Source organism: Cebus imitator, unplaced genomic scaffold (genome assembly GCF_001604975.1).
Source record: "Cebus imitator isolate Cc_AM_T3 unplaced genomic scaffold, Cebus_imitator-1.0 Scaffold54, whole genome shotgun sequence".
Classification (NCBI taxonomy): Eukaryota; Metazoa; Chordata; class Mammalia; order Primates; family Cebidae; genus Cebus; species Cebus imitator.
The window spans coordinates 2392517-2417811 of record NW_016107369.1 but is presented as its reverse complement, the minus strand read 5'-3'; the positions used below and the strand labels follow the sequence as shown (position 1 = coordinate 2417811).

At 54.5% G+C, this 25295-nt stretch overlaps 1 protein-coding gene across 2 annotated transcripts; it reads left to right on the top strand.

Moving 5' to 3' along the window:
- The first annotated feature begins 626 nt into the window (after positions 1–626).
- VASH1 (vasohibin 1) lies at positions 627–22225 on the top strand. Of its 2 annotated transcripts, XM_037738510.1 has the most exons (8): positions 627–962; positions 2337–2715; positions 9593–9681; positions 10804–10860; positions 12691–12765; positions 14500–14881; positions 16544–16656; positions 18186–22225. In XM_037738510.1, the coding sequence occupies exons 2-8, from the start codon at positions 2407–2409 to the stop codon at positions 18256–18258; spliced, it is 1098 nt and encodes a 365-aa protein (XP_037594438.1). In that variant the 5' UTR covers positions 627–962; positions 2337–2406; the 3' UTR covers positions 18259–22225. The 2 variants fall into 2 exon arrangements, with proteins under 2 accessions (XP_037594438.1, XP_017384063.1); XM_017528574.2 differs by lacking the exon at positions 627–962 and having other exon boundaries at positions 974–2715.
- The last annotated feature ends 3070 nt before the right edge of the window (positions 22226–25295 follow it).

The window sequence follows — 25295 nt, the reverse complement described above, 5'->3', positions numbered from 1 at the left end:
AGGCCCTTGGGACTCTCTAAGGCCTTCCCTAACCCAGCCCTTGCATAGTAATCTCAGCTTGTCAAGAAATGCAATGACCCCACAATTGAGGAATCTGAATCTGCCGTCTAAGGCCAAGGAATCTGCATCCTCCCACGAGGCTTATTCATGCAAACTACAGGTAGGGGAGAAGGGTAGACTCTCAAAGCATACACTCGGCCTTACATAAAGTTCTTGGCTTCAGCCTAGAGATAGTGCCTTTCCCACCGTTTACAGCTCTGTGGCATGGGGGAGGCAGAGGGTGCGTTCAGCGTCCAATGCCCAGGGCCACACACCACAGCCAGTTGTACCTTCACCTTGCTCTAGGTCAGCCAACCCTCCCCAAGCATCGCCTCCCGCGTCCATGTCGTGGTCCCAGTGTGGTCCGCGGGGTCCGGGACGTCCAAAGCCCGGTGCAGGGAAGTGGTCTAGGGGCGAGCTCTGTGCACCCCATTCCCACCAGTGCAGCCGCCCCATTCCCACCAGTGCAGGCAACCGGGTAAAACAGGGGGACTTTTACCCTTTTCGTTTCCAGAGGTAGTGACCCACCCCCCACGTCAATCCCTAGATGTCCTCCTGCAAGGACTGTGCGCGCTGGGAGGGACTCTGCGCTCACTCAGTGTACTCAGTGTGACCACCTCGGCCGAGATATGGGGAAACTGAGGCCTACAGAGGGAAGTAAACTGCTGAACATCCCAAAGCAACACAGGCACTGAATCCGGTCTAGAATCCCAGTCTTCCAGGCCAGTGCTCTCGGTCCTACCCGCTGAGGGCCCCTGCGAGGAATCCTTTTCAAGAAATGCCCGATCCCAGGAATTCCTTCTGCGCCAGGAATCTCCATGGAGTTTGCGCTCCGTTTGGCACTTCCTCCGCAGCTCCGCACCGCCTTCCCGGCTCCCTGACGGCTGGGTGAGGAGGGAGCGAATGCCCACTGGCGTCCTGAGGTAACTTGGGACAGAGGGACCGCTGAGGGGGGCTGAGGATCCGGCGCGAAGGCGCTGGCCCTTTAAGGGGGGGACGGAGCGCATGCGCGGCGCGGGCCGGAGTCGAGCCGGGTGGGCGACTGGCGGGCAGGGGACGCGGGCGGCGGCGGCGGCGGCGGCGGCGGGGCCCAGGGGCGGAGGGGGCTGCAGCAGCGGCGACCCCAGCGTCGCGGAGCCGCGGAGCCGCGATCGGCGGGTGGACTCCGCGTGGGCGGGCTTGCTCCCCAGGCACCAGCGCAGCCCGCGCTCTCCCGGCTTCGTCACTCGCCTCCAGCGACATCCGCCGGCCGAGGCTGCGCGAGCCTCCGACTTGCGGTCCCCGCCCCGCGGTCCTTCCTCCACCCTCAGCCCGGGCAGCGGCAGCCGGAGCGAGCAGCCACGGAGCATCCTCCGCCCGCCCCGGCCGCGCCACCGCCCATGCTGCAGCCAGTCCCGGGCAGCGACCCCGCGGCCGGAGCCCGCCGCTCGGTGACCTCAGCCTGGCCCCTGCGCGCCGCCCGAGCCCGTCCCGCTGAGCCGCGGGCCCGGTGCCCTGCGATGGCTCGGCTGGTGCAGCGCGGCGCCAGGTGCCGGCCGTCCGCCCGCTGAGACGCGCGGGGCTGGGGACCTGCTGGGCCTCGGCACGCGCAGCCTTCGCCTCCCCGCCGCGCCCGCTCCCTTTCTGCGGACTCCGCGGCTGTTTCTGTGGGCTAGGGAACTGGGGGCCCAGACAAAGCCCACTTTGTGCGTGGAGTTGGCCGCGGGCGTGGAATGTGCGCGTCGGTGTGCGCCCCCTCCCCGCGCCCCGCCAGCTGCGAGTCTTGGCTCCGGGACTTGTCTCGTCGTATCGGAGAAATCGCCCCCCGGCGCCACTCTCCCGGCCAGGGGTCCCGAGCTCGAGAGGCCGGGAGTCGCCTCAGTCTTCCCCGGGGCGTTCGAGAGTTGTGTAGGGGATTTTGTTCTCTGGGAAACTGAGACCCAGGGCGCCCAGTGGGCACCCGTGCCTTGACTCTTCCTTTCTGCAGCCTCTGGTCCTAGCTGTCCGGCCTCAGTTTCCCTCCGACTTTTCTCCCCTCTGCCAGCCCTGACTGCTGCCCGTCATTGTTCTTGCAGTCAGATGGGGGTGCTTTGTGACGGCTGCCAAGTTGGGGTGTGTTCTCTTTATCCCGCTGTTCAAACAGAACAAGGCCTCCAAGGCTGACCCCAGACAACCCACTCCCTCGGACCCCACTTCACGTTGTTGCACTGATTTTTTTTATTTTATTTTTTTTTTATCAAGTAGTGTTTTATTGTACAGGAGCCACGCCCTGATTTCTTAAAGGCGCCTGGCACTCTGGCCATGTGTTATCTCTGCAGCTGGTGTGTGGGAGGCCTCTTGTGAGCCACCTGTTTTCCCGCCTCCACCACCCCTCTCAAGGATTTAGGTATGCCAGGGGGAAAGAAGGTGGTTGGGGGTGGCAGCAGTGGTGCCACTTCAACATCTGCTGCGGCGACTGCCCCATCTGGGGTCAGGCGTTTGGAGACCAGCGAAGGCGCCTCAGCCCAGAGAGATGAGGAGCCAGAAGAGGAAGGGGAAGAGGACCTGCGAGATGGAGGAGTCCCCTTCTTTGTCAACCGGGGTGGGTTACCTGTGGATGAGGCCACCTGGGAAAGGATGTGGAAACACGTGGCCAAGATCCACCCCGATGGAGAGAAGGTGGCGCAACGGATCCGTGGGGCCACAGACCTGCCCAAGGTGAGACTTGGGGGCTGAAGGGTGATAGCACAGTGTAGAGTGTTGGTGATCTTGGGGCAAAGAGGAAAGCCACACTCTCCTCCCAAGGGGCAGGGGACCACTGGCTCTGTAAGATCTTTAAAATGCAGAGGAATCATACCTGTCCAGGAGAACTTTCTCTCACTGCCATTCTAGGAGGGAGGTTCACATACCTGTCTTCAGGAGGCCCTCCCCGCTGTCTTTTAAAATGCCCACGTTTTACAGGAGGGGACAGCAGATGGAACTAACACACTAGGATGGCTTGACATCTCATTTGCCTGATGACACTTGCCAAGCCAGAGAACCATGAGCAGACAAATGGAATGAATGACTCAGGAGATGCAGGGCTTCCTATGTTGAGAAAATATTTTCGTGCATTATGTCATTGAATTCTCCCAACAGCCTTGTGACGTAAGTGCAGTTTGGGTTCCCATTTTACAGATGAGAAAGCTGAAAACTCACGTAGGAACTCAAAGTCCCACAGTCAGTAAATGGCAGAACTGAGATTCAACTTCAGGTCTTCAGGGGAGTATGGGGTGGGTGGTGGAGGGAGGTGTCCGGGTCCTCTGCTCTGAGGGACATTAGATTTAAGGACATTAGAAAAGGTCTTATGGAGAAGCATAAAATGAAATAATTTTCCTGTGTTGGCGGAACTCCTCCTCCAGGACAGCTATCCTTCAGTTGTGTCACCAACTAAGGCAGAGGCTGTATCTCATTCATCTTTGTCTTCCCAAGGCCTCCTGTGTGCCTGGCACAGAACAGGCACTTGTGTGTATGTTTGCTGAATGAAAGGATATTTGAGAGTTTCTGTGCTGTACGCTGCTATATAGAAATACATGGCTGATATTAAAAAAAAAAAAAAAAAGACAAAGAAAAAGAAAAAACATAATCAAGACTAAGGAAGGATTTTCCAAATGCAGAGGCCTGAAATCTCCAAACAAGAGCCCTTTGGACTGAGTTCAGAGCCCAGTGCTTAGCCCAGCCTGCCCAGGTCAGAAGGAAGGGGGCTAGGAAGAATGGAAGTTGGTATGAATTAGGCATGAGTACAAGCTGCCCATTTTGTTTCTACCAAGTTATTGGTACTGCCATCAGAAATGGGAAAAAGAGAATCAAAGGTTGAAGTTTAAGAAACTGCCCAATATTTCCAGGGGGAAAAAATGTAGATTGATTTTGAATGGCTGCATAAATGTGCTCCGCACTGACTTACAATTTATTTAGCTAATCCCCTAGAGTTGGACATTGTTTCCAATTTTATTCCTAAAATGAATACTGTGGTGAACATCCTAAAATATAAATTTTGGGGTTCATCTCTGATCATTTCCTTGGGAAAAATTCAAGTATTCATCAAAGGAGACTGATATTGGTAGGGGTCACCTGCTTGTCTAAATAGCCCCTTCCACCTCTTTGAGATGCAATGTTCTTATCAATAAAATGAGATGGATTGTGGGGAAGATGAAATGAGAGACTGTGTGTTAAAGTATTTGACAAACTGTAAAGCCACAAACCAGTACCCGGTTGTTGGCTGTCTGTTACCTTTTTCTTTTCTTCTTTTCTTTTTTTTTTTTTTTTTTTTTTTTTTTTTTTTGTTTTTTTTTTTTTTTTTTTTTTTTTTTTTTTGAGTTGGAGTCTCACTGTGTCTACCAGGCTAGAGTGTAGTGGCGCAATCTTGGCTCACTGCAACCTCCGCCCCCCAGGTTCAAGCAATTCTCCTGCCTCAGCATCATGAGTAGCTGGGATTACAGGTACCTGCCACCATGCCCAGCTAATTTTTGAATTTTTGGTAGAGATGGGGTTTCATCATGTTGGCCAGGCTGGTCTCAAACTCCTGACCTCAGGTAATCCACCCACCTCAGCCTCCCAAAGTGCTGCGAATACAGATGTGAGCCACCACACCAGGCAAGATGTCCATCACCTTTACTCATGTCCTTTATCAGGCGGGAAGACTAGGCTTTGCTTAGATCATTTGTACAGCTGAGGCTAGAGTCACACCCTGCCCCCACATGAGCAAGTTCTTGTTGGGCAGCTCTCCAGCCATCTTGTTTATGTCTAAATCAGGTCATAAAAGAGTGTGAATGGTTCCCTGCAGAACTGTTACCACTGCTGGGAACTAAAAGAAAAATCAACACGCTTACTAGTAACTGGTCTATAATACCATCTTGTCACCTTCAGTCCTCATGTACATTCCTTCCGGACATGGATGAAGGAAGTCTAGGGGTGGGGGCTGTGTTGTGACCGACCCCTAGACTACCTAGGGTAGAAGGAATTTTGTGAGATTGGAAAAATTTGAACTTCCCCTCTTCAAACCACAGATCTCAGAGAAACTGCATGCGTCTGCATGAGGTCCTTCCGCTACCTGGGCCCAGAATAGAAAAGCACCCTTAGAGTCTGGGAGTGCAGTGGAGTCCAGGAGGCCTTGGAGAGAAGCAGCATGGGTTGGGTGCCTGGGTGCCAGGGTGCCAGTGGCAGGGTGGGCTGACCCTGCCCTGACCATCCCTAGGCGCCATGCCAACTGGAGCTGACACAGGGGCCTTCCCTACAGGGGCCACACAGTATGGGGCTCAAGAAGTGTTTTGTTGACACTGTACAATGTTTTAAAAGGCCACTTGAGCCAAAATTTAAAACTGGGAGATTTCTCACATGAAGATCCAGATTTTTGGCATCTTTTCAGAAAATAAGAAGACTTGGGAACACATGGGAATCTGCAGTCCCACGTGGCAGCTGTCGGCTGAGGCTGGGGAGTGGTCCTACTCCTCTGTCTTGCCACCGTCTCCACCACTCACTTACCAGGCCTGCCTGCCCCGTGTATGTGACCTGCCTGGCCGTTGCAGGTGGTTGAGTCTGGGACCCCTGCATGGTAGTGTTGTAAAAGGAGAGCACTCTGGAGTCAAAGCCACCATGTTCAAATCCTTGATCTCCCACAACTACTTACATGAGGAATACAGGCAACCTTTTCTTGTGCTTCAGTTTTCTAACTGTTAGCAGGGCCCCTTGAGAGGATGTTTGAGGAATTAATGATGTAAAGCATGTGATGCTTCATTAGGTGCCTTAAATAGACACCCAGTAATGGAGCAAAGAATGAGTGTTCCATCAACACTCCACCAGCGCTTTGGAGCAGCAGCCTTTACGGGGATGATGCCAGTATGTGATAGGGCAACAATTTCTAGAAGGATCCCCAATCCAGCAGCAGCTTAGGCTCCTTGATAAGAGTCTCTCCTTGATGTTTCAGGCTTCCACCACCTTTAAAAGCTTAGTGGCCACTGACCCCAGACCCAGCTGCTGAAGGTCTTCTAACCATGGCTCAGGCCACAGAGCTCCTGCAGAATGGGAATTTGGACATCTCCTCTAGTTACTTACGATGACTCCAGAGTCCTTTCCTTTTGTTTATTTATGAGACAGGGTCCCGCTTGGCCACCTAGGGTGGAATGCAGTGGCACAGTCATGGCTCACAGTAGCATCTGTCTTCTGGGCTCCAGTGATCCTCCCACCTCAGCCTCCAGATTAGCTGGATTACCATGCCTGGCTAATTTTTAAAAATTTTTTGTTGAGATGGATTCTCACTATATTGCCCAGGCTGGTCTCAAACTCCTGGGCTCAAGCGATCCTCCCGCCTCAGCCTCCCAAAGTGCTGGGATTACAGGCGTGAGCTACTACACCCAGCCTGCACATCTCCTCTAAAAGGGCAACGTTTCTGGGATTAGCATGAGCAGACTTATGTTCGGGGACCCTGATAATGACAACAGTGAACAGGAATTAAGTCTGTGCTATGTGCCTGACCCTGTTCTAAAGCCTCGACCTGAGCATCTCATTCGTGCTATAAGGCTGATTCTGTGTTGGTGCCTGCTTTACAAATGAACTGTTTGAGGCACAGGGGAGGTCAGGAGCCTCACTAAAGTCATGACTGGGTCAGGCGTGGTGGCTCACGCCTGTCATCCCAGCACTTTGGGAAGCACAGGCGGGCGGATCCCTTGAGGTCAGGAGTTCGAGACCAGTCTGGCCAACATAGTGCAACCCTGTCTCTACTAAAAATACAATAATTAGCTGAGTGTGGTGGCACATGCCTGTAATCCCAGCTACTCGGGAGGCTGAGGCAGGAGAATCGCTTGAACCGGGAGATGAAGGTTGCAGTGAGCCAAAGTTGCGCCACTGCACTCCAGCCTGGGCGACAGTGAGACTCTGTCTCAGTAAATAAATAAATAAAGTCAGGACTGTAAGTGGAAGAACTGAATATCCACAGTGACGATCTAGTTGGAGACTCGTTGCCCTCCAGGCCACACTTTTTGGGCACACACATCCAGCCACAAGCTCTCCCCGCCTCCCTCACGCCTCATTGTGCTAGACTGAAATAGACCCCCCCAGTGAGAATGTCTCAATAGAACTCAGGACTGTAGGGGTTCCTGGAGCCAGGGGAATCTCTGGCCTTGGCTGTGGAGGAGGAGTGCTCCCTGGGGAGATCCGGGTGGCTGTACCACTGCCCCACTTAACCCTACCTCTCAACAGTGAGGAAGTATTCCCCGGCTCCTGTTTCAGAGGTGGGAGTGACGGGCAAGTCCTAAACTGGGCCTTGTCATTTGCATATACAGAATCTTCTTATTTGTGTTTGAGTGAATGAATCTATGTAAAGGTAATGAACATTCAGGAGAAAGGTGTAGGTGCTGTCTGCAGTGGGGTGACACAAGTCAAGGAGCTAGCCTCGGTGATGGTGGCCTTTAAGGTCCTGCCTGTGAATCCCCGGGTCTTTTTTTTACTCTTCCTTCTCCCAGAGCAGCCAGCTCCTGGGTCCTCTGTCTGGACAGCAGGTGCCAGAGCTCTCATGGGTACTGCCTGGCCCCGGCCCAGGCCTGGCTCTGGGTGAATGATGCAGTGCTGGGACTGCAGCTCCCTGTTGCAGCTTCTTGTGGGAGGGTGTACTTACAGTCTTTATCTCAAGCTCCTGAAGGTTATCGGATCCCCACTTATAAGTGGGGATGATCTGCCTGCTTCCCTGCCTGGCAGGGGCTGCCACCTGCAGAGATCAAGTGACTGGGTGGATGTGGCATGCTATTTAGAGTAAATTGCTAAGTAATTCCTCTAATTCCTCTTTTGCCTCCCCACCCCTGTATCCTTGACATGGGAGGCCAGGCCAGGCCCTGCGGCCCATTTAGCACAGTGTGGCCAGACAGGAAGAGGGGGAGCCCCTCCACCCCAGACTTTTATCTTACTGGTGACTGTAAGTGGTGGTGCCAATCTGGGGAGGGGGAGCCATGTGAAAGGGAAATGGCTCCTTCCAGACAGAGGTGTCAGCAGCCCAGCAGCCAGGGCAGCCAGCACGGTTGCTAGGGACTGCCCAGACAGGAAGGAGAAGACAGATGGGAGGGAGGGCAAGGAAGTGCAGGCGATGCTGTGGCTCTGGACCAGGGCCCCTTCCCTCTTGCATCTCCACCCATTAGAGTGAGGAGGTGTCTGTCAGACACTCTCCTGTTGCCCGTGCCATCAGCAGCACCCCAGACATGAGTGTGCAGTGATAGCCAGAGTGTCACTTCCCTCCGGTCAGAGCCCAGCCCCCGCAGTCACATTATTTAAAAAGCTGGGCTGGCATCTCCACCACACGAGAGCCTCCCAAGGAAAGGAGGAAAACAGCTGCGCCCTTCCCTCCCCACCCGCCCCTGCCCCCTTCCCTTCACGTGTGCCCCTGAGCACAGGCTATGACTCTCAGCAGCCCCGTAGGGTGGGTGAGCTCAGTGTGGCCTTGGAGGGCCAGGTGCAGGCCTGGGGAAAGGGGTGGGACCTCTCTTTGTGGGGAGCTTCATAGCTGGTGGCCAAGGGGGAGCCCTGAGGGGTGGGTCTTGTCCCTGGAAGTCTAGTTCTTCTACCCAAGGAAGTATTTTCTGAAACCTCAGAGGACCCTAGCTGATACGTCTCTTAGCCCCCTAGGCCTCACCGACTTGTTGCAGCCAAACTGCCAGATTCAGGCTCCCCTGGCTGGAGAGGGGCCCACACTGGCATAGTGGTCTCTTTTCTGGAGAATGGAGGCCAAGGGGAAGCCTAGGGGTCTGCTGCTCCTGACCTCACCCCAGCAGCCTCCGGGCTCCCAGGCGTCAGGAAGCACTGCCTGACCTGTTCTCTCCTCCCTAGTTTCTGGGCTGGGTGCTGGAAAGTGCGTTCTGGGGAGGAAGACTGTCTGGGTACCTGGAAACCTGTGATGTTTAGGTGTGGAGCTGTCAGGAAAGGGAGGCTTGGAGGAGAACCTGGGCCGCTGTGCAGGCCCCAGCCACAGAGCCACAGCGAGACCTGTTTCGAAATATGTCGCTCTGGCCTGCTGACTGGTTCCTTGACAGTTCAAGCTGGCACTCTAGAAGCCCTGGCAAATATGCCCATGATACTGGATGGGTCATATCCCCTATCAAGGATGCTCACCCCCCTCAGGACCACTCCCCAAGTCTCGGGCACCACCTGAGGATGGGACCCCGGAGACACCAGCTTTGATCCGGCACCTGAACCATAGCAAACTTCAAACCTAAAAGAACCTAATCTTAATATTATATTCTTAAGTCTTGAAACAAATGAATATTTAACAATTAAAACGGTCAGTCAATTAACCTATGTTTTTCTAAAATTATTAAAGAAGCGTAAAATTGGAACATCAACACACGCTCTGAATGAGAAATGCTATTAAGTGCCAGGAGGGAAGGAATGGGTGGGCTGGGGCCCTAGCAAGAATCTTCGAAAAGAGGGGGTGCCAAGTAAGAAAGCTCAGGGTGGGAGGCAGGGAGGCCGCGTGTCCCCAGGGTGGGGCACCTCTGGGCCAGTCCTAGGTGTTTGGTGGACTGGAAGCTCCAGGGTGAGCCTCTTCTCATGACTGGAGCTCTTTCTCTGTCCCCAGATCCCCATACCGAGTGTGCCTACGTTCCAGCCGTCTACACCTGTCCCCGAGCGCCTGGAAGCTGTGCAGCGCTACATCAGGGAGCTGCAGTATCCTCTCTGGTCCAGGGTCGTGGCCACCTTCTGGCCAGCGTGGCGGGCCTTGTTTCCAGGCAGAGCGGGCGAGGCATCAGCAGAGCAGCCTCATTCCACAACGCCAGGGCTGCCATTCACGTGGCATCTCTGTGCTCCCTAGTGCTGTGGGACACGGCCCGTGTCCCTCCTGGGTGTCGGAGGAATTTTGTCTGATGAGTGCAGAGCCCACTCTGGACTCTCTGCCACCTACTTCCTGCTCCTGCCATGTGACCGGGTAAAGAGAGGGAAATGGGTCCTGAGTGACTGGCGGGTGCGGTGGCCAAATCTAGATCTCCTGCTCTGTTCTCCACACGCCCCTAGCAGAGAGGGAGAGAGGGAGCTGCCTTGGGGCTTTTGAAAGTCTGGTTTTAAATAAAGAGAAAAATGGTAGAGCAAAAGGATTTTATGCTCCAGGAGGTAACTTCAGGATCCCAGAATTTTCTCCTGGTTCTTCTCCTTTTTCTTCCCTGGTAGGAGGCTGGTTGGCCAGCAGGGGAAGAGCTGGGCTCCCCAGGGCCCAGATTGCCCTGGGTCCCTGCTCTGGGCTCTCCAGCCCCTGCACCCTGCCCCAGAGCTGTCTGTCCTGGGTCCTCTCTCCCAGGCTTCTGGCTACAGAGGTCAGAGATGGGAGGGCTAGGCATGGGTCCTGGGTCAGAGGAAGCCAGGCTGATGACTGCAAATCAGGTCCAGTTCCTCATTCTGCCAGTGAGGAAACCGGTCCAGTGAGGCAGGTGGCTGGCTCAGGAGCACCCAGCAGTTAGAGGCTGAGTGGACCCCTATCCTAGCCTCCCCTCAGTTCATGTGGCTTCTCAGCTGGTTGGAGGATGAGGTGCTGCAGGCAACTGTTCCCAGCCACAGCCTCTGTCCGGCCCTCACCAGGCTGGCTGCCTGCTTCATGTCTCTTGTCCAAGGGAGAACAAGGGAGAAAGCCAAGGAGCGTGAGAGAGAGGGAGAGAGAAGGGCCGTGAGGTGGGCGAAGCATGCATGCCGACCCCATCTCCTTTCCAGGAGACTTGGTTCTTGAGCTTGGGAACAGGCAGGGAGAGAGGGTCACCCTCCTTCAGGCCAAGCTAGGAGGCCCTTAACCCCTGCCTGCAGGTACAATCACACAGGGACACAGTTCTTTGAAATTAAGAAGAGCAGACCTCTGACAGGGTAAGTATGGGGAGGCCAGTCCTCTGCCCCAGGGCTGGCTTGGAATCTCTTGAAAGCCCTGTAGTTCGCCTTGGAATGGAAGTTTATGAGGCAGTCAGGGACCCTTCCAAAGGGAGGCAGCCTTCGGGGCAGGCACCACCCTGGAGCCTTAAGGGTGTCATAGGGAGGAAAATCCAGCGGAGACTAACAGCCAGGGCTGCCTTGAATGAAAAGGAAATCCTGGGACCATGCTGAGCTAGAGGGTAGGAGAGAGCCCACCCCCAGCCCTTGCCTTGGCCAGGAGAGAAGGTAGTCCCAGGTAGCTTGTTGGTGAGCCTCAGCATTTTTATTTTAATTTTTTTAGTGGGAGACCCCTCCCCCTTCTCTGTGCTGCAGCTGCCCACTGCAGGGACTTGCATGGCCACCCCATTTGCCTTACGCCACGGACTCTTCTGGTCACTGAGTGGAAGGTCCAGTGTCTGAGAACAGGGAGCTCCCTGGAGAGAATGTCGTGTCTCTCACTTCCCATCCAATCACCCGGTGTGTAGCCCCCTGCCTGGGTTCACTTGCCCTGGAAAGTTTCTGCCCATGAACCTCCGAGGGCAGAGGAGAGTGGAGAGTGAATGCCACGGCTGGGACTAGAGGCTCAGCCCAGAGACGCCCACAGGCTTAAGACCCCGGGCATTAAAAATTAATGTGAATAGGCCGGCCCAGTGGTTCACACCTATAATCCCAACACTTTGGGAGGCCGAGGCAGGTGGATCACGAGGTCAGGAATTCAAGACCAGCCTGGCCAACATGGTGAAACCCCATCTCTACTAAAAATACAAAAATTACTTGGGCATGGTGGCACACGCCTGTAATCCCAGCTACCCGGGAGGCTGAGGCAGGAGAATCATTTGAACCCAGAAGGCAGAGGTTGTAGTGAGCCGAGATCGCGCCACTGCACTCCAGCCTGCGCAACAAGATCGAGACTCTGCCTCAAAAAAAAAAAAAATTAATGTGAATTTTACGTCTTGCCCCACACATAATCTATGTTTGCTTCTTTGTGAAAATGCTTTTAAATGGCTTATTAGCACAATTACTTAATTATCCCACTCTCCAAGGCCCTGCTTGGAGTCCACCCTCCCTATCCCCAAAAGCTTTGTTCTTTTTGGCTATGGCTGCTGTGTGCTGGGGGCCCACTCCAGCCTTACTTGGCATGGAGGAGTCTGGGTGCCCTCCTGGGCAAAGCCAGTGGCCAGGCTGAATCCTCAGGCTGGGGACAGAGGGCAGAACCAGGCCTCAGGGAAAGGCTGTCTTAAAATGGCCTGAATTCCAAGTTCAGAAGCAGATCCGGCAGTCGCCAGGCAGCTTTCTGCCTGAGATCCCACATCCAGGGCCAGGTGGCTGTGGGGAGGCAGTTGCAGTCAATTAAGAAACTCTTAGGAGAAGCCATGGTTGGGTCAGGGGTGTCCACTGTGCTTCAGAAGGGAGGAGATCGATGCTGACTCCCCTCCTCCCCACACTGCCTCGAAGAAGGCCCCAGCCTGGTGGCAGTCAAGGTCCTGCCCCCAACGCCGGCTGCCCTCCCCCAGAGCTCTTTGGAGCAAGAGCCAGGCGTGGGAGGTGGAAGTGAAAGGAGGAAGAGTGGGCCTCCTTCCTATCAGCAGCGGCTGCCTCTTTCCCACCCCCTCAGGCTCCAGATGTGGTTGGGAGCGTGGAGGGAGGTGCTCGGCCTAAGCTGAGGGCCGCTTAGGGGGCAGCCTCTGTCCTTCTAGCAGTTCTAGCCCACCCCACCCTCTCCTTCTCACACTTCCCTGGAAGGGGCTAGAGACGCTGTCCTTACCGTCCTGCCTCCCTTTCCCACAGGCTGATGGACCTGGCCAAGGAAATGACCAAAGAGGCCCTGCCAATCAAATGCCTGGAAGCCGTGATCCTGGGAATGTATCCTTCCTGGCCTGGAGGGGAGGGGTCCCGGCTTCTCTAGGTCTCCACTGCCTGCTCTGAAAGTTAGGGAAGTGAAGTTGCATGGGCTCCAGGGCTCTCCCATATGTGTCATCTGGTTGGCCCCAAGATGAAGAAGCCCCCCTAAAGTGGAAGAACCCCCCCAAAAATGGAGGAGCCCCAGGGGCCCAGGACCCCACCTCTCAGCTGCTATCTTCCCAGGCTTACTGGGTAGCTCTTTTTTGAGTCACACGGACACAGGGAACCAGTTCTCTGAACCCCAAATCAGGGCACAGTGTCTCAAAAGGGCTGTCATACCATTTCCAAGAACCAGACGGTCTGGGAGGCACAGTTGGAATGCCCAGATGTTGGCATTTCCAGAACACGTTGATTTGTGGATGAGATATTTAAAGCAAAACTGTGTTAAAAAACCACAAGGTTTCCCAGTCACACCCCACCTCCAACCCAAAGGGCAGAAGTGGGGCCTATAGCTGAGTCACCAGGGTAGCAGTGGAGACAGACTAGCCCCCAGGAGAGGCCACCCTCCCCAGCCCCATAGTCAGCAAGGGGAGAGGAGGACATGTCTCTGGCTGGTTCTCCATCCTAATCGGTCAGTGCCTGAGCCCCACCTTTTCTTCTTAGTCATTGTATTATTTAAAATGTCATACACATCGGGGCATGGTGGATCACGCCTATAATCCTAGCACTTCGGGAGGCCAAGGCAGGCAGATCACGAGGTCAGGAGATCGAGACCATCTTGGCCAACATAGTGAAACCCTGTCTCTACTAAAAAAAAAAATTATAAAAATTAGCCGGACATGGTGGTACATACCTGTAGTCCCAGCTGCTCAGGAGGCTGAGGCAGGAGACTTGCTTAAACCTGGGAGATGGAGTCTGCAGTGAGCTGAGATTGCACCACTGCATTCCAGCCTGGGCAGAGTGAGACACTGTCTCAAAAAAAAAAAAAAGTACACCCAAAAAAGTCTTCATGCTACCCTATATACCTAGATATTTTCCTCAGCAGGCAAAAACTTTTTTATTTTAAAAATGCCCACAATGAGGTATCATCCAGCCCGAGTTAGTATTACTATTATTAAAAAGACCAAAAAAAAAAACACAANAAAAAAAAAAAAAAAAAAAAGTCACACATATGAAACATAACATCATGAACTCCTATGCACCCATTACTCAGCTCCACCAACTCGAGGCCAATTCTGTTTCATCTCTTCCTGCCCTGCCCACATTCTCTACCAGCTTTTAAACATCTTGCCTGTGTCTGTGGGGTAGGCAGCCCACTGGGCTCAGCGCTGCAGAGGAGCACAGATTAGGTGGGAGCCAAGAGGGGATGGGGAGGGGCCTGATGGAACAGGAGTCCCTTTTCAAGGCAGGTCCTGGAAGGACTGTGATCCAGGCAAGGCCTCTCCTCTGTTCTTGGGCCACCGGAGTCTAGAAAGCCCTGCTGTGTGGCACAAGCCCTGCTGTGTGGCACGAGCCCTGCTTGACTTTAGAGCAGTGGCCACAGATTCCTGGAAGTCTCCTGCCTAGTAGAGGTTCCTTTTATTGAGCACCTGCTGGATACCAAGCTCAATGTAGATGGTAGGAATACCAGGAGGAGACGCCAGGAGTGTGGAGATGAGCAGGGCAGGCATCTGCACTCCAAGGCTGGCAGGCCCTTGACCTGTGGCTCCCGGTCCCAGCCCCTCCTGGCTCTTTCCTTAGCAGGGCCCTGGCCAGTTACCTCACCAACAGCATGCCCACCCTGGAGCGCTTCCCCATCAGCTTCAAGACCTACTTCTCAGGGAACTACTTCCGCCACATCGTGCTGGGGGTGAACTTTGCGGGCCGCTACGGCGCGCTGGGCATGAGCCGGCGCGAGGACCTGATGTACAAGCCCCCCGCCTTCCGCACGCTCAGCGAGCTCGTGCTGGACTTCGAGGCCGCCTACGGCCGCTGCTGGCATGTGCTCAAGAAGGTGAAGCTGGGCCAGAGTGTGTCACACGATCCACACAGCGTGGAGCAGATCGAGTGGAAGCACTCGGTGCTGGACGTGGAACGCCTGGGCCGCGATGACTTCCGCAAGGAGCTGGAGCGCCACGCCCGCGACATGCGGCTCAAGGTCGCCCGCCCTACACGCCCTCGACCCCCTCCCCCAGCTCCTGCCCCGGCCCTTACCCCTGCCCCAGCAGAGGCGATGTGAGAATTGAGGGAGAGGACTGAGGTGTTGGGCCCTTGCTTAGTGGTCAAGATCATTCCCCTGGAGTGGGCAGACCAGGATGGCTGCGGAGGGAGAAGGTGGGTGGGTGGCCTTGGATGGTAGTAGGTGTTGGGCACATGGAGAAGGGGGCTTTGGAGTCAAGGTCATTGGTGGGGAATCACTGCGCTCTGGTGAGTGTGGTCGAGTGCTGTGAAGGGTGGCCTCCCCACTCCTGTAATGCATCCTGACTCTGTCCCCCAACCCTAGCAACCATTAAAGGACTAGAGGGAGGTGGGAAGAAAGGGAAGTGAGACCATGGGGAAGACAATGAGGGCAGTGTTCCTTCTTCCTCTTCCCACCTGCACTTGAACAGGAGGCTTTGGAGAGTTGGGCTGGGGGCTGTTGTGCCCGAAACAGCTGGGCTGAGCTGTTGAGTTGAGCCCTGGAGCCTTTCAGCAGGCAGAATTCTGACCTCTGCCAGGATTCTCTGGGGGCTACCAGGGCCCCCTGCTGTGTGTTCAGCCCTCCCCATAGCTCAGTCACTGCTGCACTGTGACTGTCCTCCAGGCAGCCTGGAGCCTCCTCTGCACTGCTGTGTGCACTGCTTCTCTTGACAGCCCTGGGAGGCCAGCAGGTGGTAGCTCTATTTTCAGGGTAGGAAGCTCAGAATCTTGCTCACAGACAAGCGAGAGGCAGATCGGACTGGAGCTCAGCCTCCTGCAGGGTGATGGGGAACCCACATGTATTGCAGGTGTCCTGGTGGGGGTTTGTAAGAGCTAGGACTACCCTAGACATGCCAGCCCTAGGCCAAGACCTCATGGGGTGACAGTGCCCTCCCCTATGGGAGAGGCAGGCTGCAGCCGACCCTGCATTAGAGAGAGCCTGCTGACTTCTGCCTCTGCACTGCTGCTCCCCGCCTCGCTCTGGGTCCCCCAGCACCCTGGCTCTTGCTGCTCGCTTTGCTATTGTGTCTTTAAGGCATCAGGTTGGATCTAGGGTGGGAGCCAGTAGTTCCCTAGTTTTGAGAGCTGCGATGGATCCCTACCCTGTTCGGTGCTAAACACTCCCCTGTGTTCTTTGCCCCTCTCCAGCGCTCCCGTGTTTTGAAAACTCAAGTCAAACTGTGGTGCCACATAAAGGATGACTCCTTTGTTTTTCTTATTTTTTTCTTAAGCAGAGCTAGAGCTACTGGCCTGACTTCTCAATAGCTGGAGGTAGCCAGCATCACCCTTGTGGTGAGTGGGATCCAGCCCAAAGTTCAGCATGGGCTGCTCCACAGCCGGCACATTTACCTGGCCTTTGTTGAGGGCTTTTTGCAACATTATGGTATCTCAGTGACTTCCCCCACTTCCACTCTACCCTCAAGGAGCCACAAGGATTGGACAGCCCCGGGGAGGAACTCCTGCCCTGGCAGCGTTCGTGCCTGGGAAGTAGGTTGGGAAAGATCCAGACAGGGCAGAGCCATGCTGAAGGTTCCCTGGGCCTTTCCCAGGGCAACCTCTGGGGACCCGTGGCTCCTGGAAGGGGAGGTTGGGCTCCGGGGCAGCCCTGGAGTGATGCTGTTGCTTCTTCCTCTGTACCTAGATTGGCAAAGGGACAGGCCCGCCCTCTCCCACTAAGGACCGGAAGAAGGATGTTTCTTCCCCGCAGCGGGGCCAGTCCAGCCCCCACCGAAGGAACAGCCGCAGTGAAAGACGGTGAGAAAGGGATCACCCCTGGGTGGGTCCAAAGAGGGTTTTTTCCTTTCCTCTCATCGTGTGAGTCCCTCTTTTTTTTTTTTTTTTTTTTTTTTGTTCTCTCCCACCCTTCTGTCTTTTCTGCTCCCACCCAAGGGAGGTGAGGTGGGATGGTGGGTTTAGGAGTTTGTGTATTGACATTTCCCATAGCAAGGCAGTTCCATTTCCCCAGAGAAACCAAACTCGGGCTGGGCGCAGTGTTTCACGCCTGTAATCCTAGCGCCTTGGGAGGCTGAGGTGGGCATCACCTGAGGTCAGGAGTTCAAGAACAGCCTGGCCAACATGGTGAAACCCCATCTCTACTAAAAATACAAAAATTAGCTGGGCATGGTGGCGTGCATCTGTAATCCCAGCTACCCAGGAGGCTGAGGCAGGAGAATCGCTGGAACCGGGAGGCAGAGGCTGCAGTGAGCCAAGATGGTGCCACTACACTCCAGCCTGGGCAACACAGCAAGACTCCATCTCAAAACAAAAACAAAAACAAAAACAAAACAAGAGAAACCAAACTCGGCTAGCCTACTAGTCTGAGCAGTGGATTATGTGGGAGAAAAGGCAGAAAGGGTGGGGCTCCTGCAAGGCAGTGAGCCTCCCAGAATGCCATGGGGGAGGGCTTGAATATTAGATGGCTTTGACCATAACTTTGCCCCTGCCCCAAGAGTCTGGTTTTTGTCTGTATCTAGGTGGCAAGAACAAGCCATTAACACACCAGCTCTCCTCTTCTGATTTCAGTTCCTACAACACATTGCTCTGGCTCTTGCTTTAGCTATGTCATTCAGGAGCCACCTCTCTGGTATGAATCCATGGGTGGGGTACTAAGCAGGCCTCTGACACCAAAATATCCATCATCTTTGACTTTGATCTAAGAGCTTTTGTAGGTGACAGAGTCCCCTCAGAGAGATTTATCCCGTGTTTTTTTTTTTTTTTTTTTGAGACGGAGTCTCACACTGTCACCAAGGCTGGAGTGCAGTGGCGCAATCTCGGCTTGCTGCAATCTTCGCCTCCTGGGTTCAAGCAATTCTCCTGCCTCAGCCTCCCAAGTAGCTGGAGCTACAGGCATGTGCCACCATGCCCAACTAATTTTTTTGTATTTTTAGTAGAGAAGGGGGTTTCACCATGTTGGCCAGGATGGTCTCGATCTCCTGACCTTGTGATCTGCCCACCTTGGCCTCCCAAAGTGCTGGGATTACAGGTGTGAAGCACTGCGCACGGCTGAGAGATTTATCCTTTAAGCTGTTACCTACCAACTGCAGCCAGATTAGCCAGCCTCCAGGAGAAAGCAAGCCTGTGAGGGAGAGCCAGAGGTCACGTTGAGACAGCATGGGGGGCCGGGGCATCCAGAAACACACTTCCACGTGCACTGTGCTGTGCGTTGGAGGGCCGCTTGGAGAATGTGGTGGGGAAGTCACCAGGCAGCCGCTGCTGGCTCCCCCGCTCCCTCTCCCTAACGGACCACTCACTCTCCCTGCACTCTGCTCTCTTACTTCCTATAGGCCCTCAGGTGACAAGAAGCCTTCCGAGCCCAAAGCCATGCCAGACCTCAACGGGTACCAGATCCGGGTCTGAGGCGGGTGCCAGCACCCCAGGCCCCACCCACTCCTGGGGGCCAGGATCTACCTACTGAAACCAGCCTCACACATGGGGAAGACGGGGCTGGTGACAAGGCAGGGCAAGAGGCTGCAGGAAGAGTGTGTTCCAGCTCAGCCCCCCAAGCTGCTCCCGCTCCCACTGAGCCAAGCCCCCCAACTTTGGGCTTACAGGCCATTAGTATTTTACTTGGAGTTTTTAACTCTACAACTGAAGTTTAAGGTATCCGGGGAAGACTTAATCCAAATGGATCTGCTGATGGTGGGAAGGCCAGAGCTTAGGAGATCCATGTGCCATGGGGCCAGGTGAGGGAGGTTGCTGGCTCTGCCGCTGCCTCTGCCCCTGGCTTCTCTCTGGGAGTTGAGTGCATCCTCTCAATGGGAAATTTCCCAGCCTTACCAGGCCCATGGTGAGGGGTGGGGGTGGGGGTGGGGGTGGGGAGGAGATGTTTCTCCAGTTCTGCCTGCCCTGGCAGAATCTTGACCCAGGGAAAGGGAAGCAGGGTAGGAGTCCTCCTGAGAAAGATCTGTGTAGCCCATAAACCAGGAGCTTGGCACAGGCCACATCTGCCCCAGGAGCACAAGCTCGTGGCCCAGAAGAGCCTTCAGGCCTTCAAGGCCTGCGTGGGCAGTGCTATGTGGACTGAGGATGGGTAATAGGAGAGCCCGAGGAAGAACCCCTGGGCAAAAAGTTCCCAGGCTAACTGCTTCTACTAGCTCTCAGTCCCAGCTCTGCCTGATTCTCTACCCCAGGGGCTCCCTGTGGAGGGTCTGGGCTTGGTGGAGGGCCCAGAGTGGCGCTGAGGCCAGCATGGCTATGAGAGTTGAGCAGACCCTGGGTGCCAGTCCAGGAGCTGTGGCTGGGCATGGGGTGATGGGTTGGGGTACGTGGGCCTGGGTCTTTCCCCCGGCAGTGGCAGGAGTCCTTGCTGGGGAAATCAAGACCAGACTGAGATGCTTGTGCCCCAGGCCGGCCTTCCATCCTTTTAATAGCCCATCTTGGCTTGGGGGTTGCAATGATGGCTGGGCCAGTCGCTTGTGGCAGGGTATCAGGGCCCTGGCAGGGAAAACGTAGGCACCTAGGGGCGTCCCCAGCCTGCCCATCAGCATGAGATATCTGGTGGGGAAGTGAGAGGATGCAGAGAGGTTGGCAGGGCCGGGGATAGGTTCTGGAGGCTCAAGCAACAAGGAGGTGCTGGGAAAGGGTGCAGTGCAGCTGCTGAGGAGGGACAGAGCCCGGAACTGGGGGATGTAAGTGAGAAAGGGAGGTGGGGTGGAGTTTAGGATCAGGCTGTTTGAGGAGTTGTGGGTCGCCTACAGCAAAGACTAGATGGCTGTCAGGAGGTGTAGAAAGGATTCGGGTTGTGGAAGGATACGTGGATGAGATGACCGTTGAGGTTTTGCTGTTTTACTGAGAGGCTGTAAGTCTGCAGGGGCTGCTGTCAGTCAGGCTGTGGAAGGGCTAGGGGCTACAAAAGGAAGATCAGAACTAGGGCTGTAAACTCTCAAGGCCACAGGGCCAGCAAACGGTGAGAAGGAGGCTGCAGGGCTGGGTGGGAGCTGTGGCTACTTGAAGAGGGCACACCCTGTTAAAGGGGCTGCAGCTGCTCAGCTGTTCTTACAGTGCCAGCCGTGTGTTGCCAGATTGTCTGCTGTGTCAGAGGCCAGAATTCTGATTTTTTATGCGAAATAGATTTTTAAATGCTGGTGATCAGTTCACAAAACTTAAAAACCCAATACAGGCGAAAGAGGATGCCAGTTTGCAATCCCTGAAGTAGAGCTCATGCTGGGGAGAAGTCTGCCAAGACAGGTGGGGTGTATGAAAGTCCTGTTTCCCAGAGCTGGGCTGGGCCGGGTTGGGGGGGATCCTGGCAGCTCAAGAGGAGGAAAAGCCACTGAGGTCCCTCCCAGAGCGGGACAGACCAGAGACCCTTTGCAGTTGCTGGGTCACCAGCGGGGGTGGCGTGAAATAGAGGCAGTGCAGCTCTGGGCCTGCCAGGGAGATGGATGTTGTCTTCAAAGCAAAGAAAGAGGAAAGGAGGGCAGAGCCAGGGATGCCCTTGCTGATGAGAGTGCCTGTCAGGGAAGGCATCACAGGCTGGCAGCTCGTCAAACCAGCAGCTCTTGACCCAGAGCCAGACTCAGCAGGGCCCAGCCCAAGGTACCCTGGAAGGCCAGCTGGTCAGTCCCTTGCCTCCCCAAGTTTCTCCTGGGGTCAGTGAGCCCTGGGAGGTGCCTAACCTAACTCCAGCCAGACTAACCAGAGGAGCGTACTGACCCCTGACTCACCGTCCCATCCCAGCTTTCAGGGAGTGGGGATGGTGTGGTCTCCATGTTCCCTCTAAGCCTAAAGCGAGATGGCTCACCTTGGGAGGTGCCAGGCTGAAACTGGGTCCTCAGCTGCCTCTAGGAACTCTCGGGCATGACAGGGTTTCAGGGGAGTAGATATGAGACGGAGAATCCTCGTTCTGGAGTCTTAGAAAGTTCCAACTTGCAGGCTCCTTTCCCAGATCCCTCCATGGAGAATAAAGCAGAATGAAGCCCTAACCCGCTTACTGTCCTCAAGGGAGGGAGCCTTGCCCCAGCTGAAAATACCCCCCCACCCCACCCCCGTCACCACACTCACCCTTCCTGAACAGAGACTTCGGGCCTGTGGAGACCAGCACAGGACATAGTGGTGCTTTTTAATTTATTTTTAACTGTTTCTCATATGTAGCAACCCCTCCTCCCCTCCTGGGCGTGTTTACACAGGCTCTGCTTGGGGGCTGGCCTGGCCTTGAGGTTTCTGGGGAGGCAGAGAGGCAGGGACTTTGGGGCCTTAGTCACCATCCATGGTATCACCTCATCTCACTTCCTGTGAGGGACGGGGCCTGGCTGATGTGACCCCAGCTCCCTCCAGTTCAGGACTGCCTTAGGGCTCCTTTGCCTTTGGAGTTGGGGGCTGATGGCTGAGGAGGAGTCAAGGTGAGTGCCAAGAAAGCTACCTGGGAAAAATGGACCCGGGCTGGGGGGGTGATTGTAAAGTCTCCCCAAAGCCTGGCTCCTTGTGCTCAGTGTCAGGAGCAGACCACTGGGAAGCCAGGTGTAGAGAGCCTTCCTGCCCACCTAACTGCCAGCCCTCTCCCTCCACAGCCTCCACACACCCTCATGTTCCCCCCACCTATCTTGCCACCACCCCTGTCCCTCTTCTGGCAGAGCCAAGTGGGGGAAAGCATCGGCCCTCTGGCTTTGGGATGTGATGATAAAGCAAGCCTAGGGCCAGAGTTTGGGGAGCAGAGAGAGCCAAGAAGTTGGCCATGTCTGATTTCCAGCCCTTCCCGCTTGAACTTGACTTCCCAGGTCAGGGCATGGGTCTCATTCTGGCTGGTGGAGTGCCCAGAGGCCTGTGTGGATGTGCGCGCCTGCTTTACCTGCCTAGACTGTTCTCTGGCTCAGCTGCAGCAATGTCGGTAGGCCCAGTGTCTGCCCTGTGTCCCTGTCCTTGCTCCAAGTGCAGGGACATGCATGCTGGGTCCAACATGATGATGGTGTGAAGGGCAGGAAAAGGAGTGGGAGGTGGGCAGTCTGCCCCCGCCAGGCACCATCACCTCCTGGCAGCTTCCCCAGACCAGGCAGGGCTGCCGTGGTGCTAACTGCAAGTCCATCAGTATTGACCGTCTCGCTCCATGTTGGTGCTCCGGAGTCCCAAGTTTCCCTTTATCATCAAGTCTGACAAGAGAGAAGAAAAATGGGTGTGCCTGGCCCACAGGGCCTGGTGGTGACGGACCTCCCCGCTCCCTCAAGCTCTGTATGGCTGCAGTGTTGTACTAGGCTTTGTTCTTGCTGTTCTCATCTCAGTATTGCCTCTCCCTTTCACTTTCACACTTCGTCTCATTCCTGTTGTCACTCTCCCTTGAAATGAATAAAGTCTCCCCATCTCCTGCTGTATGGGTTGGGCGGAAACCACAGCCTGTAAGCCTTGTCTCCCTTCCTTTGGAGCTGGGACCCGAGCCCTCCCCCAGCATGGCATCAGCCTCGTTGGCTCTGGAAAGAGCCTGCCCTGACGTGAGCCCAAAGCCGGGAACAGGAAACCTCCCAGCCCCAGGAGTCGCTTCTGTGGTCCCAGACTTTCCTTCTCAGCCTGCTGAAGCCACTCACGCCTTGTTAACTCTGATCTGCAAGCAGCGCATTCCCCTTCTCCCCCAGACAGTAGGCCTGGCCCCCGAAGGCTCAGGTCAGCTCCCAGGATATATTCCAGGATCCTGCTCTTCCGGTCCCAGTCCACAGCAGTCCATCAGGAACAAAGGAAAATGGGGCATGTTGTCCTGGGAGATGAGTGTAGCTCAGGAAACCATAGCAACCTTCTCATCACTATTGACATCCAGAACCCATGTTTTGGAAAACACCTCTGGGTCCATCCACCACCCCCGTTCTTCCTGTCAGTTGTCCCTCCAGCTCTGAACCTCTTCCCACACTTTAAGACAAGCACAAACAGTTGAAACCAGACTTGCACAGAAAATATCTTTTAGATTTCACAGCAGATTTCACTCTTAACCCTTCCTGCCCTTGTCTCTGCTCTCCTTTCATTCAGCTTAAGGGTGAAACCCAGACCTGTGAGAGAGGAAACTGTATTTCCTTACTTTTCATCCCAGCCAGTCCCCATGAAATCTTAGCCAGAAGTATAATTTAGCATCACAAGACCCCCTCATTTTCAGTGGTGTGGTAGTGACCGGGGCGGCGGCGGTGGGGAGGAGGCATGGCAGTGGGAAAAGGACAGGTGACCTGTTGGAATCCACCAACATCTGGGACTGCATACCAGTACATAGAGGCAGTTTTGTTACAGGCTCCTTTAAATCCAGCTAAAACATTACCCAAAAAAAAAGCATTTCAAAGTAACCAGAATTTGTGAACACCCTGCATTGCACACCCTTTCATAGAGGCAGTGTTGTAATGTTCACATTTGAGTCCAGGTAATATGATACCAAGTAAAGGGTAGGCTTCAACAAGACAGGTTCATACACAGTGGGGCCCCTGGCCTGCTCTTGTATGAAAGAGGGGCTGGGTGAGTGCTGGGGTGAGAACTGATGTAATGAGTCAGGCAAGCTCTTTGTGGACACTGGCCATTTTCTTAGAAAGCAGAAGGAAATGTCATTGCAGACTCCTGGAGGATCGGCACCCAACCTGCTCGAGGGTGGAAGGGGCTACATCACTTCCTGCCATCCCGTTCCTCAGGCTCACAGCACACACTTGCCTAATTTACGCATATGACTGAGTTACACCTTTGGGTGCAAGTGGGCCTTCCAGAGGCCTGATGATGAAGGGGTTGAGGCTCTGCTGCCCCATTTCCCAGAAGCTCGCATTTGAACCACTACCGTGGAGGTAGTAGCAACAGGAAACAGTCATACCAAGAACCAAGCAGAATGGCCCAGATGCAGGCTGCCTGTAATCCTTAGTGTCTGCCAGTGGGGTGAGAGGACCAGCTGTTGAGGCCTGGCAGGTGAGGAGAGGCCACGTCAGGTCAGCTGGTGGCTCACCTCTCTGAGCCCAGCCCAAATACAATGTGCACACAGATACATGGACTTTTTCCAACCCTGAGCCAGAAAGGACTTGGCTGTTGGAAGCACAAAACCTCCAAGAATTTTAAGTGTAGGCTCTGCTCTCCTCTCTACAGCAAGCTGAGGCTCAGGCCTTAGGGTCATAGGAACTGACTGGGGATGGGGCAGAAGTTGAGTTCCCTCCACAACCCATGAAGTCCACATTTTCTTGCTTCCAGCAGATTTGCACCCCTACCACCATGCTGCCGTCTGGCTGGCCCATGCCTGGAACAGTCTTGTCTAGCACATTTGCTTAGAAGGGAGAGGAGAGGGGATGCACCAGAGTGATGGGAGCCCAGGGCTTCAGGGCAGCCCCCGCAGGTGGAACCCGGAGGTGGCCCCTCCCACTCCTGGGAGAAGAGAAGCTACACGGTGCACTACAAATCCAATTAAAACACAACCCTCCAATAGAGGATGGGATGGGGGCAGAAGAGGCTGGGAAAGGCAGGGGAGGGGAATGAAGAGCCAGGTGGGTGGTGCAAAAATACAGTGAGGAGTAAGTTCTAGGATTCGATAGTGCAGTAGGGAGACTATAGTTAACAATTTATTGTATATTTCGAAATAGAATTGGAATGCTCCCAATACAAGGAAAAAAAGGAAAAGATAAATGCTTGAGATGATAAATGTCCTTAAATACCCTGACTGGTCATTACACTTTGTATACATGGATCAAAATATCACATGCAGCCCCCAAATATGTACAACTATTACATGTCAATTTTAAAAAGGAAAAACAAAAAAACCCAGAACATTCATCTAGTTAGTAGCTACATCAGGGCAGGAACTGGAGAGAAAAAGCAGCAGCCTCCTCACTGGCCATTTCCCTTCTTGGTCTCCAGCTAAAAGCTGCCTCTGAGCTCCCCCGGCCCAGGGCCCCACCACCAGTGTCTGCCTTTCAAGATAACCTGTCCCACCTAATCCTGGAAAGGCTTGTGAGAAGCTTGGGGTGGTAAGAAAGCAAGCAAGGAGATTCTCCATCTCTATCTCTGGAATTCCTGCTTCCTCAGATGTAAAGGTAGAATCTGAACACCACCTGAACTGCCACCATACAGTGCTACTATCTTCGCTAGCAGACGTAGATGTCTTCCGTAAACTTAACACAAGTGCTGTGCAGATGCTAACTGACTGAGGCAACGAGGAGGAACCTTCCCTGCCAGGAAGGGGATCTTGGGGATATGCCTCAAAGCTTAGGGCTTTCAAATACCTCCCAGCCAAAAGGCCCAACTGTCCAGCCTGGCTGGGGTAACTGTCTACTCCTAACTCCTACCAATAATTCTCTGGAATTCTTAGCATCTTTTTCTTGCCAAAACCCAAAGAAATTTCAGATCTGAAAATTCTTCACAAGTAGAAGTCATTATTAATTTCTGTTTCACCAAGGAATGCGAACTGAATGAGAGAGGCCAAGTAACTTACCTGCAGTAGCCATCCAAACAGGCCAGGAGGA

What these genes read in the sequence shown, in the direction of transcription:
- VASH1 (XM_037738510.1), top strand. Translation starts at nt 2,407, where the DNA reads ATGCCAGGGGGAAAGAAGGTGGTTGGGGGTGGCAGCAGTGGTGCCACT. An exon ending in GAAGCCGTGATCCTGGGAAT is followed by an intron (nt 12,766 to 14,499) that starts GTATCCTTCCTG and finishes GGCCCTGGCCAG; the next exon opens with TTACCTCACCAACAGCATGC. An exon ending in CCCGCGACATGCGGCTCAAG is followed by an intron (nt 14,882 to 16,543) that starts GTCGCCCGCCCT and finishes CTCTGTACCTAG; the next exon opens with ATTGGCAAAGGGACAGGCCC.